Source organism: Primulina eburnea, chromosome 4 (assembly GCF_022965805.1).
Source record: "Primulina eburnea isolate SZY01 chromosome 4, ASM2296580v1, whole genome shotgun sequence".
Taxonomy (NCBI): domain Eukaryota; kingdom Viridiplantae; phylum Streptophyta; class Magnoliopsida; order Lamiales; family Gesneriaceae; genus Primulina; species Primulina eburnea.
The window spans coordinates 30,330,578-30,342,394 of record NC_133104.1 but is presented as its reverse complement, the minus strand read 5'-3'; the positions used below and the strand labels follow the sequence as shown (position 1 = coordinate 30,342,394).

Genomic DNA, 11,817 nt, shown 5'->3' with positions numbered 1-11,817 from the left:
ATAATATGCAAACTAAAGTGTAATATGCTCGCTTCTATGTCAAATGAATTGTAGGGATAGTTTTAGGAAATATTGAATGATGTTGACATTCAAATACACATACAAGAGTTGTATGGTGCGTGAAACTCGTACAGTGATGCACACCATTTTTAAAATCTCATGACCACACGCATGAAGATGGGCTTTGGCCCATGAGGGTGGTGTACAAATTATTGGGCTTATTTAGAAATTGGTGAGCCTGGAATACGTGATTCCTAACGAGTTACTTTATGACATCAATTTGTTGTCATTCTCTTCCTCATTTGATGGGTTTATGATGAACTTCAATTTGAGTAAGATTGATGATAACCTTGAAGAGCTAATCAATATGCTTATAACTTATGAAGCCATCATAAAATAAAAAAATGATGTTTCCTAGTTGGGCTCCTTGTCAGGAACGAAAAATGGCCCACAAGGTAAGGGAAAAAATGTTTTATCCCTCACAAGAAAAAATAAACCCAATAAGAAGCAAACTCCGAATGATATTTAAAAGGCCCACAAAGTCCGATAAGTTAGAACATATTTGTTTCACTGCAAGAAGAATGGACATAAGAAATTATCTGGGTCAGAAATGTTTTGGAAATAATAAGTGAATGTCCAAAGTAAACATGATTTCAACAACAAACAAAAGAAAATTAGATGATCCAAATCCCACACAAATGTGGCACGCTAGACTAGGTCATATTTCCAAAATAAGGATGCACAAGCTAGTGGGAGAAGTCATGTTTGACTTGTCAGACATAAATTCTCTACCTACTTGTGAGTCCTGTCTAAAAGGAAAAATGACCAAGACACCATTCAATGGAAACGTGGAACGTGCACAAGGTCTACTGGATTTGATCCACACAGACGTTTGTGGCCTGCTAAGTGTTAGCACAAAATATGGGCATTAATCCTACTTCATTACCTTTACTGATGACCATTTGAGATATGGGTATGTTTATTTGATGAAACACAAATCTGAAACATTTGAAAATTTCAAAGAATTCTAAAGTAGAAAACCAGCTAGAAAGAAGTATTAAGACCCTTCGATCTGATCGAGGTAGAATATACTTTGAGTGCTGAATTTTGAGTTATCTAAAAGAGAATGAGATTCTCTCATAGTGGACTCCACCAGAAACACCACAATTGAATGGTGTTTCTGAACGTCGTAATCGAACCTTGATGGACATGGTTCGATCCATGATGAAATTCACTGAATTGCCTACATAGTTTTGGGGCTTCGCGCTTGAAACCGGGGCAATGTTGTTGAATAATGTTCATACTATAGCAGTGGCTAAAACACCATATGAGATATGAATGAGAGAAACTCCCAAATATTCTTACTTAAGATATGGGGATGTCCTGCTTACGTGAAGTAAACAGTGGGAGAAAAATTAGATAGTAGATCCACTTTGTGCTACTTTGTAGGATATCCAAAGAATTCTGTTAGATATTATTTCTATCACCCCAATGAAGCAAAAGTGTTTGTTTAAAAAATGTCACTTTTTTGGAAAAGGAATTTATATTAGATAGAAAAGGCAAGATGATAGAACTTGAAGAAATTCAAGATACTCCCTCAACTATAGAAGTTGAACCTAATGCCCAACAACCAGTAGTTGAAGTACAAGCTCCTAAAAGGTTTGATAGGGTTATTAGACCACCTGCAAGATATACGCTTCTTCATGAAAAAAGTCATGATGAGGCTAGTGTTGGATGTGATCGAATGAATTTCAAAGAAGCAATATCTGTTATTGATTCAACAAAATGGATTGAAGCCATGCAGTCTGAAATTGACTCTATGTTTTCAAACCAAGTCTGGAAATTGGTGGATCCACCTGAGTGAATATTTCTCATAGGATGCAAATGAATCTACAAAAGAAAGCTTGAGGCAGATGGGAAGGTATTGACCTTTAAAGCAAGACTAGTTGCAAAAGGTTATACTCAAATGCAAGGAATTGACTATGAGGAAACTTTTTCACCAGTTGCTATGTTTAAGTCCATTAGAATACTGCTAGCCATAACAGCATGGTATGACAATGAGATATGACAAATGGATGTAAAGACTGCATTCCTCAATGGAGACATCAAAGAGGAAATTTATATGTCTCAACCTGAGGTATACACATCAGTAAGAAGTGAGCATAAGGTATGCAAACTTCAGATATCAATATATGGTGTTAAGGAGGCGTCAAGGAGTTGGAACCTTATATTTGATAGTACTATCAAGGAATTCGGTTTCGCTAAAAATCTTGAGGAATCATGCGTGTACAAGAAAGTTAGTAGGAGTGCAGTGACATTCCTAGTACTTTATGTTGATGATATCCTGCTCATTGAGAATAATATAGTATTACTGCAATCGTCTAAAGTATAGTTAGCAAGTAAATTCTCCATGAAAGACATGGGTGAAGCATCTTATGTATTGAGAATACAAATCTATAGAGATGGATCAAAGAGGATGTTGGGGCTTATCCAAGCGACTTATATAGATATCATCCTGAAAAGATTCTCTATGGAAGAGTCCAAGGGAGGATACTTACCAATGTGTCATAGTGTTACTCTATCTAAAGCAATGTGCCCCAAGACTAATGAAGAGATAGAGATGATGACTCTATCTAAAGCAATGTGCCCCAAGGCTGTGCTTTGGCTCATTTACCGACTCCGGGAGAGTCATCAGATGACGAGATTGGGTACATTTGCGACACATGTAGGAGCCAGTATATTGTAGTTGGAAATTCACCGCTCACCTATTGTGTGGATGTCCTATGTGATCTCATGAAATAATAGTCCGTGAAATCTCTGGCCAGAGTATGAGATGTACGTTAAAGAAGGAGTTCTCCAATCAGGTGGTGAGATTGGGTACAGTTATGACACATGTAGGAGACAGTGCATTGTAGTCGTGAATTCACCACTCACCTACGGTTATGGATATCCTATGTGATCTGATGAAATAATAGTGCGTGGAATCTCTGGCCAGAGTATGAGATGTACGTTAAAGAAGGAGTTCTCCAATTGTACATGCGCTGCCACTATTTATTCTCAAATATATGTCACATAGTTATCGAATTCTTATGCAACCCTCGATGAACCAATGGTTTCAGATTCGATCGTGATATATGAAATGAAGAGACCGTAATGTACGCTAATCATAACCGACCAGTTCATCCAGGCACTATCAATGATACCTAGGGAATCATGGGGCAATGCTACGAGACACTCTTGCCACGATTCGATGGGTTTAATCAGAAATATAATTTCTGACATTCTCATGATCAATTAGTGATACATAGAATGGGGAAAATTAGGGTAAGCTCGATTATGTCCTGAATTACAAAGAGTTGTGAACATACAGATAGTTGTATCCCTGAACCATTGAGGATCACACAAGTACTGGATTATTTTGTCCCCGTTGAGATAATAAATTCAAGGAGTTGAATTTATATAAAACATTGATAGAATAAATTCAAGTAGTTGAATTTATATAAAATTATAATATAGTAGATTCAAGGAGTTGAATTTATGATAATTAAATTTTGAGAAAATAAATTCAAAGTGTTGAATTTATTAGATAGTAAAATCAAGAATTTGAATTTGTGAATCTATAAAATTTGGAGAGAATAAATTCAAGGAATTGAATTTATAATATTTGAGAATTTAAATTATTAAACTCAAAAGTTGAGTTGATTAAATATTAAATTTTGGAGGTAATAAATTCAACGAGTTTAATTTATAAATTAAATATTAAATTCAAATCTTGAATTTATAAATGATTTAAATTAAATATAATGTGTGTATCCATTATGAGTTTGTAGGAGTACAAGACTAACATGTAAATTATTAAGGTTCTTAATTGGATTCTAAAAGATTAATTAATTAGTTGGACTAGAATAATTAATTGATTAAGCTGATTAAGTATTTAATTTAATTAATGAGCCCTAAACTTATATATATGTGTATTAGGCTTAGGGTTAAGTGAATCAATCCATGTAATTTTCGAAACGCAAGCCTCCAAGCCAAGATTTTCAAAAATCCTCCTCTCTTTATCTCAAAATTTTCGGCCTCCAACAAAGAAAATTTTGTTTGAGCCGTCTCTCGTTTTTAATCTCAACGAAAAATCTTTCTAAATTTCTAATGCAATTTAGAAGAGGAACAATCGATCTAGTTGTGGATTTGATCGGATGATTAAAGAAAAGAGACGTTCGTAGGGATTTACAACAAGAGCTACGTCTGCTAATACCGACGTAGTTGGAGCAAAGTATTCTATAAAGATCCTATGAATGTTTATCTTTACTAAAATAATACGAGTGCTCAAACAAATATTTTGATTATCAAAATAAAATAAAATTTTTAAAACTTCCGCTGCGTTTGGAGATGAGAAAACCGAGATCTAACAATTTGTTCCAGTCCAGGCTAGAATTCTCACCATTTGCCAAGATGTGTTTTCCAAGGGTTGAAAGATTAGCCACTTGACAATGGAAAAGATATGATGGGACTCAAAATCAGCAAGTTTTGCAATTGTTCTAAACCCCCGGATTTATTTATAGCATTTCTTTAAACAATTCGGTACCATCCTCTGCCAAGATTTTACCTAGCGCTACAGCAAAATATATCACCAAAACAAACGAAAAAATTGCAATGAAACAAATCAAATCGTCAAAATTTAGCACAGTGTGAAGGTAGACCAGTTACTCGATTAACAGCCACAACTTCTGTTATGCTGCATTCGAGAACATCTTGCCCCAACTTCGCTCCTGCAGCCTTCAAACCCTTCAAAGACACAGCCTGATTAAACAGACTCAATGAAGGTAACTTCGAAGCCGGAGGTAATTTCCCATTTGGTAACAAAGTCCTGAAGTCTTGCTTCAATAGTGGCACCTCAAAATCGCTCTTGTCGTGCCTCACGACGTTGTCTTTTGCGCTGATATGAGCTCCCGGCTCCATGTGATTGGTCGAAAAACTAGCTTGGTTCGGAAAGTTGGGGTACAGGCTAACATAGCCTCTTATGTACATCATGTCGATAAGAAACTTCTTCCAAGAAGCTTGCCATCCATTTGTTCTTGATTTTGGGATTTGGACTGGATTTTGCTTGGCGTCCACTGTGAATCTCATGTTCATGTATGCATAGAATTCCCTCCATTGTTTTGGGAAGAAAACTGCACCCCAACTGCAGGGTAACTGATGGAGATATGGCGTGTTTGGATGGATATGTTTAAAGAACTCGGTGGCATTCCATCTAGGCCGTTCTTTCACCACTTCGACTAATTTTGGGGTGTAGAGTGAGATCGAGGAGAGCTCGGGTAGAGATACTTGAGGGTCGTAGTGATATGCCAAAAGGGCATATTTGATCCATAAGTAATAGTAAGGGGAGACTTCAATGTCATCCTCGAGTAGTAGACCAAAATCATCGTCCGAGGATGGATACCAGCTCTCACTCACGGCTCGAATGAGCCCTCCTTGGATGATTCGTCGACGTAGAGTTTTTGGCCCGTGTGGCCATTCGAAGGAATCTATTAGTTTAAGAGTTTCCTCGTCTACTTTGCTATCGACATTCAATGAAATTCGAACCTCATCTCCTACGTAGAATGCATCTGTGAGAGACTTCAGAAGTCTTGTAAGTGAAGCAGCCCGGTTCTGAGTGATGATGCTTATAGATATCCTCATACGGTTCCAATCTACAGATAGAAATATAATTTGTTATTATCTATCAAGAAAATATAAATAAGAACCAGTTAAAAACCTAATGTGTTCCTTACTAGGTAACGCCGTGGATCGAAGATCAGCAATCCAAAGAACCTTTGACAAAGAAGATCTTGGTAAAAGAACCAAAGTTGAACCATTTCTGTTAGCCTCTAGTGCCATTGTCAAAGCCTTTTTGACATTTGGTTCGATATCAGAAACTGCAATCACTACACTCGGGTTGTGAATCTTGATAACTCCTTTCATGCTAGCATAAACACCTTGCACAACAGGCACCTCGGAATTCGAAAGCTCGGATAAAGAACCGATTCCCAAGTCAAAAATCTTGAACCGTCTCTCTTTACACACAACCTTAGGCCAATTTAAAGCTGCTGCCGCATCTTCACAAGGGCAGAATTTTCCACCTGAGATGACAATGTAGGCCTTTTTCCCAACAGTCGTTCTGAACTTTTCAAATAGAGGCGCTAGAGCTTTAACTTCTGCAACAGAATGAGCATAGAAAAGTGCATCAATCTTTTGAGGATACATTGCTGCCCATTGTGTTACGTAACCAGTGGAAAGGGCTTTCCACCATTGATCATCTCTAACTTGGACAATGTCTTTGAAGATTACTGTCGTTTCAGATACATAAGCAAGCCGATGTTCGCTGTCTCCCCAGGTTTCTTTGTCCTTTGGATCAACGGGCAGCACAAATGAACCGGCATTTCTGTACTTTTGAAGCTGATAGCTACATGATTGTTTTGTAAAACTATTACATAGAAGAGTGGTTATATAAGAATGTAACCTAAAAGAAAATCAAATAAGTTTCATACCTCAAATGCAAATCTTCTCCGGTCATGAAAGTAAATGGTGTTTCAATGAAAAGCGTTTTAACAAGCTCAGCAGACAAAAACCACGAACTAGAAAGAAAATCAACCTGAACAACATTGTCAATTGTGATGTCATATGCAGGATCAGGCAAATAAAGCCCAGCTTCTTTGGACCGGAACTTTCTATAGCTTGGAAATGTAAAATCCTTCTGTCGGAAAGGCAAGATCCTGCCAATACTGCCTAGAACCGAGTTCTTGTACTTTTCGGTCCCTGCTACGTGAGATAAAATCTGTAGCATCTTTTTCCCCGGTATCATGTCATCATCGAGTATATACACAAGGTCAGCTTCTGTTTGTAAAGCCATTTGGAATCTCCCATAGTACTTGAAATCATAGCTTGAGCTAATGAAACTGATTCTTGAGTGGTTATAGCTATCAACAATCATTTTCAATGATTTTTCATTAGGACTGCCGAATGAAAGTACCCAAACATGATGAAATGGAAGTGTTTGATGAAGCAAAGTATCGAGCTGTGCACATAATGTTTTTCGTTTAAAATGATTCAAAATCACAGTAACTTTGGGGACATTTGAACCCTTTAAATCCCACTTGGATTTCATGGCCATTAACTGGGAAAGAGTCTCGGTTCCGATATTTTTGGATTGAAAATCCAACACTTCCTGATAAAGTTCCCTCTTCAACTTGATCATCACTGCATCATTAGATTTCTTCTGCACAAAATCTATGCTTTCATGCTCACAAACTTCTGAGGGACTAACTATACCTTGGACAATCGGGTTGGATGCTTCATAATGACTCACAACATGAGGTGTGGCAATGAAATGTTTCCATTGTCGTGCTATATGGGTAGCCCAAGAAAAGTCCGGTTTTGTTTTCAAGTCTACCATGGGACTCATGTAATACAGAAGAAATGTGGCGTAAACTGCGAAGGCAAACTGTAAACACGTTAAGACCAAGACAAGCCGAGCTGAGGCGCCCTTATGTGCCTTCAACTTAGCCTTTCCTCCCAGGTGTTCGCTTAACATTCCTTCCAGATACTCTCCACTTCTGATGGTCGGATGCCTCGATAACACCATCTTAAAAGTCCAGATAAAAAAAAACCAAACACCTGCAAATATTTGGAATATAAATTCAGCACATCAGCGATAAACTTAAACAAAAAACAAAGTTAATGAAAAAGAAACCCATGATGATACTAACTCTTGCCAACCTCAAAACTCGACTGAAAAATCTAGTATCAGTCTTGAATTTGACCTCTAAATCAAGATTTTGATGACGAAGAGGAGAAGGGTTGACATAAAAGAAGTTTGATCAGCTATAGATTGTCCAATATTATTATATATATAGGCAACAGAGGCGCATAGAGATGTGTATTCGATGCAATAAATTGTGCCTCAAGATCCATGGAAAATGCAGCAAAACTCACATGGGGATATCCTTTGCCCCTCTAAATATTAAACTAACAAGCTACATCAAGGAGTTTTCCACACGTCTTCGCACACAAATTTTCATTTAACACTAATTAAAGCCTTCAAAGTCTCCGCGAAAAATGGCTACCCCTGCAGTTTTGGTGCTTCAGATCCATACTTACCCCATGAAAGAATTATTTTTTTATCAGCAAAGAATCTATGAAACTATACTTAATACTAAACTAAGCTGGCATAATAGAATATTTTTAAAGAATCTTGAGCCTTAAATTACTCCATTGGTAGGCCAAAAGAACGTAAAAAGAGCCATCTGTCACCATATTGATTAATCTATTGTAAACTATAAGCTACCCAAGAAATTAAAAATACATATATAAAAAACTGGATTCTAATCAAAGTTCTAAACGAATCCCACAGATTCATACTATTAGCCATTTGCTCTCGTAAGGAAAACTCAAATCCCAAAACAAATTTCCAATATTTAACCCAAAAAACATTTAAAAAAATCTCAACTTGGTCATACCTACGAAATATAAGCCAAGAAAACATTTAGATTTAAAACCCAATACCTTGAAATAAAAACAAAATGTAAGATTCAAGAAAATAGAGGGACCAAAGCTGAACCCTTTTCTTCTCGAGCAAATTAAGCTAAAACCTTATGAAACTTATAACCCGCAATGGAGTTTAAAATACCAAATGAATTGATGAGAAAAAGAATTGAAATCAAGAAAAATATATATAGGAGAAAGAATAGTTGACTTGAGGCATCTACGATAAATATATGTGTGTCGAATGTGGATGAGAATCGCAGTTAATGGCCTTTTGCCAAACTTGGCAAGTTGGATACAAGCAAACACCATCTTTTCTTCGAATGATGTTTTTTTCACGTATTATGGATCACCAGCACTCTGCTCTTCGGCTGTTAGTGGGGTGCAAACCAACATAAATACGAATTTATATCTGATAATTTATAAAGAGTAGGTCTCATGTGAGACCGTCTAACGGATCTCAATCTGTGAGACGGGTCAATCCTGCCCATATTCACAATAAAAAGTAATACTCTTAGCATAAAAAGTAGTACTTTTTCATGGATTATCCAAATAAAGATTCGTCTCATAAAATACGACCCGTGAGACCGTCTCACACAAGTTTTTGCCATTTATAAATATATTATTTCATAATTTAAAGTAAATTGAGAAGAGTATTAACAAATATAAAAAATATATATATATATTATAAATAAATTATATTTTTTCAAAAAATGAGAGCTGTTGTTAAAAAAAAAAAAAAAAATTAGCCACTAAGGGCCAATTTTTTTATTTAATTATAATAATACGTTATTATTTGATTTTGTGCGAATTTTTAAATACAATTATTAAGAAAGACGTGTGTGTGTGTGTATATTATTACTAAGTAAGGTGTTATTGTTTTAATTTTGATTTCATTTTTTTATAATAAAAATAATTTTTTAAGATAATTACTTCGTCACCATCATATTTTCTAAAACCGTGTAAAAACTAACATGTATATATTTTTACTAATGTTTTTATAATTGGATCCATGATGGAACAGATTCATTTTAAAAAAAACAATCTAATCAATCAGAAGAAATATTATTATTGTGGGGACTCGGACGTTAACTCATTTTTTAATCATTTTTGGATTAAATGGATCAATTAAATAAACTAGGTCGAATTTTTTTTAAAATACACAAGTGTACAATTGTGACAACATGTGATAATCAATCTTATTTAATTTACAAGATCAAATGATATATCTACAGCATGATCTAATATACAAAACTTTTTCAATATACGATCATCAGCAACTAGGGTTCAGCAACTAAATATCAAGTGTTGAAAGAAACCCTTCCACATTTACGTCCGAATCACCACACTAATCTTGATCTCTCATCATCTTCTCGACCCTGATCATGTCTCACCTGTTGTCATGCGCACATACAAACACAACAACAGCTGGATAACTCCGGTGCGAAATATGTTCCCAATATAAACAATGTATACATGCATTTTATATAAACATCTACAGAAGTATATAACATTTGTAAACAACATGTATCATAATCTAATAAAGCATAAAGCAATATCAATCTTTAAATCAACTTTTAATCTTGACTCGACTCTTATCTAAGGATCCTGATACCCCATGGATGGGCCCGCTACCCCTGGCCCATCCCAAGCCCAAATGAAAGACAAGCCCATCAAGGGTCCAGGTATTCTCCTATAAATACCAGGTTTGAGTGTTCAGTTCAGGCATTCAATTCACTATATTATTTTCAGCAGCGCCCTTAGCTGCTCCCCCCATATATCCTCAGTCACTGACTTGAGCGTCGGAGGGGCTACGCCAGGACACCTTCCTGGCCCCCTCTTAACGGTCTTTTTTCTTGATTTCAGGCTCAGGGTCATCTTAAAGCCCACGTCTGAACTAGTGACGCTCGTTGGGATCGGACCCTAAATTTCCCGTAAGTATCACTTGGCGCCGTCTGTGGGAACATTTGAGTTGAGACGTAGAGATGGTAGGGAAGAGAGGGAGTAGAAGAGCTACCTCAGCAACATCGCGTCCTCAGAGGGGACCTGAACAGTCTCATGCTGAGGCAAGGCAGGAACAACCCCATCAAGAGGCGAGAACAGAACAACCTCGTCAAGAGAACAGGGTCGAGCAACCCCGTCCTAATGAAAATTTGGGGAACTTGACCCTGGAGCAGTTGGGCCACTTTGTCACTCGGACAGTGGATGAGGCTATGAAGAGGAACCAAGAATTTTTGTTTGCTGAAGAGCAAGCCACTCGTCAAGAGCAAGAGGAAAATGCTGAGGGCCACCAGAGCAGGGTTGAAGAGACACAGCCCCACCAAAGTGGGGAGATTGGTGAGATGAGAGAAATGTGGAAGGAAATACAGATGTTGAGGCAGCAGTTGGGAAGCAGAGCGCCGACACCCAAGAGAGGAAGTCCCTTTTCACTAGCCATTTTAGTAGAAGGACTTCCTCCAAATTTTCGACAGTCGAATGTGGGAGAGTATGACGGACATACGGACCCCGAAGAACACTTGGGGAGATTTGAGAATGCGGCTCTGTTGCACCAATATTCAGATGGGGTCAGGTGCAGGTTTTTCTGGGCACGTTGGTGAGGTCAGCTCAGCATGGTTTAACACCTTGCAGCCCAACTCTATACGATCTTTCGAGGATTTTTCCGCTGCTTTCTTGCACAGATTTTCTAGCAGCAAAACACACAAAAAAAACTATTTGAGCCTGTTTGTGGTGAAACAACAAAAAGCTGAAAATTTTCGAGAGTTTGTTCAGCGTTTCAACAACGTAGCGTTAGAGATACCAGCGGCCACTCCTGACATCATGATAAGTGCCTTTACCCAGGGACTTAGAGGAGGAGAGTTCTTTAAATCGTTAGTGAAGAAACCTCCATCAAGTTATGATGATCTGTTATCTCGAGCGGAAAAATATGTAAATCTCGAAGATGCCCAACGGCATAAGAGGATGGAGCAGCGACTCGGGGGAAGTAGAGTTGAGGGACCGGAAAGAAGAAGTAGGAAGAGAGGCGCGGGCGAGAGGGAGGATGATAAGGCTAGGGGCAGAGGACAATTCTCATCTCATGTTCCTCTGGATGGGAGTCGGGACAAGGTGATGGAAGTGAGGGAGTCCGAGGGGAGGTGGGAGAAGTCGCAAAGGGTTGAGTGCAGTGCTAGATTGCCTTCGCGGGATATACGAGAAAGATCCTCATCCAAGAGCCGACAGAGGTCTCGCTCGTCCCATAGGCGTGCTCAAGGTCCTCCATGGACAAGTCAGAGGATCGGGGAGCAGAGAGGGGAAGGTCAA

At 37.8% G+C, this 11,817-nt stretch overlaps 1 protein-coding gene across 1 annotated transcript; it reads right to left on the bottom strand.

Annotated features, from left to right (window-relative positions):
- Nucleotides 1-4,412: 4,412 nt before the first annotated feature.
- Nucleotides 4,413-8,886, bottom strand: LOC140830948 (uncharacterized). Its single transcript, XM_073194542.1, has 3 exons — nucleotides 6,528-8,886; nucleotides 5,772-6,442; nucleotides 4,413-5,690 (listed from the first exon to the last, which is right to left on the bottom strand). Exons 1-3 carry the CDS (start codon nucleotides 7,619-7,621, stop codon nucleotides 4,672-4,674), a joined length of 2,784 nt encoding a protein of 927 aa, XP_073050643.1. The 5' UTR covers nucleotides 7,622-8,886; the 3' UTR covers nucleotides 4,413-4,671.
- Between the last annotated feature and the right edge of the window lie 2,931 nt (nucleotides 8,887-11,817).

What these genes read in the sequence shown, in the direction of transcription:
- LOC140830948 (XM_073194542.1), bottom strand. Translation starts at nt 7,621, where the DNA reads ATGGTGTTATCGAGGCATCCGACCATCAGAAGTGGAGAGTATCTGGAA. An exon ending in GGAGAAGATTTGCATTTGAG is followed by an intron (nt 6,443 to 6,527) that starts GTATGAAACTTA and finishes ACAATCATGTAG; the next exon opens with CTATCAGCTTCAAAAGTACA. An exon ending in TCGATCCACGGCGTTACCTA is followed by an intron (nt 5,691 to 5,771) that starts GTAAGGAACACA and finishes TTCTATCTGTAG; the next exon opens with ATTGGAACCGTATGAGGATA.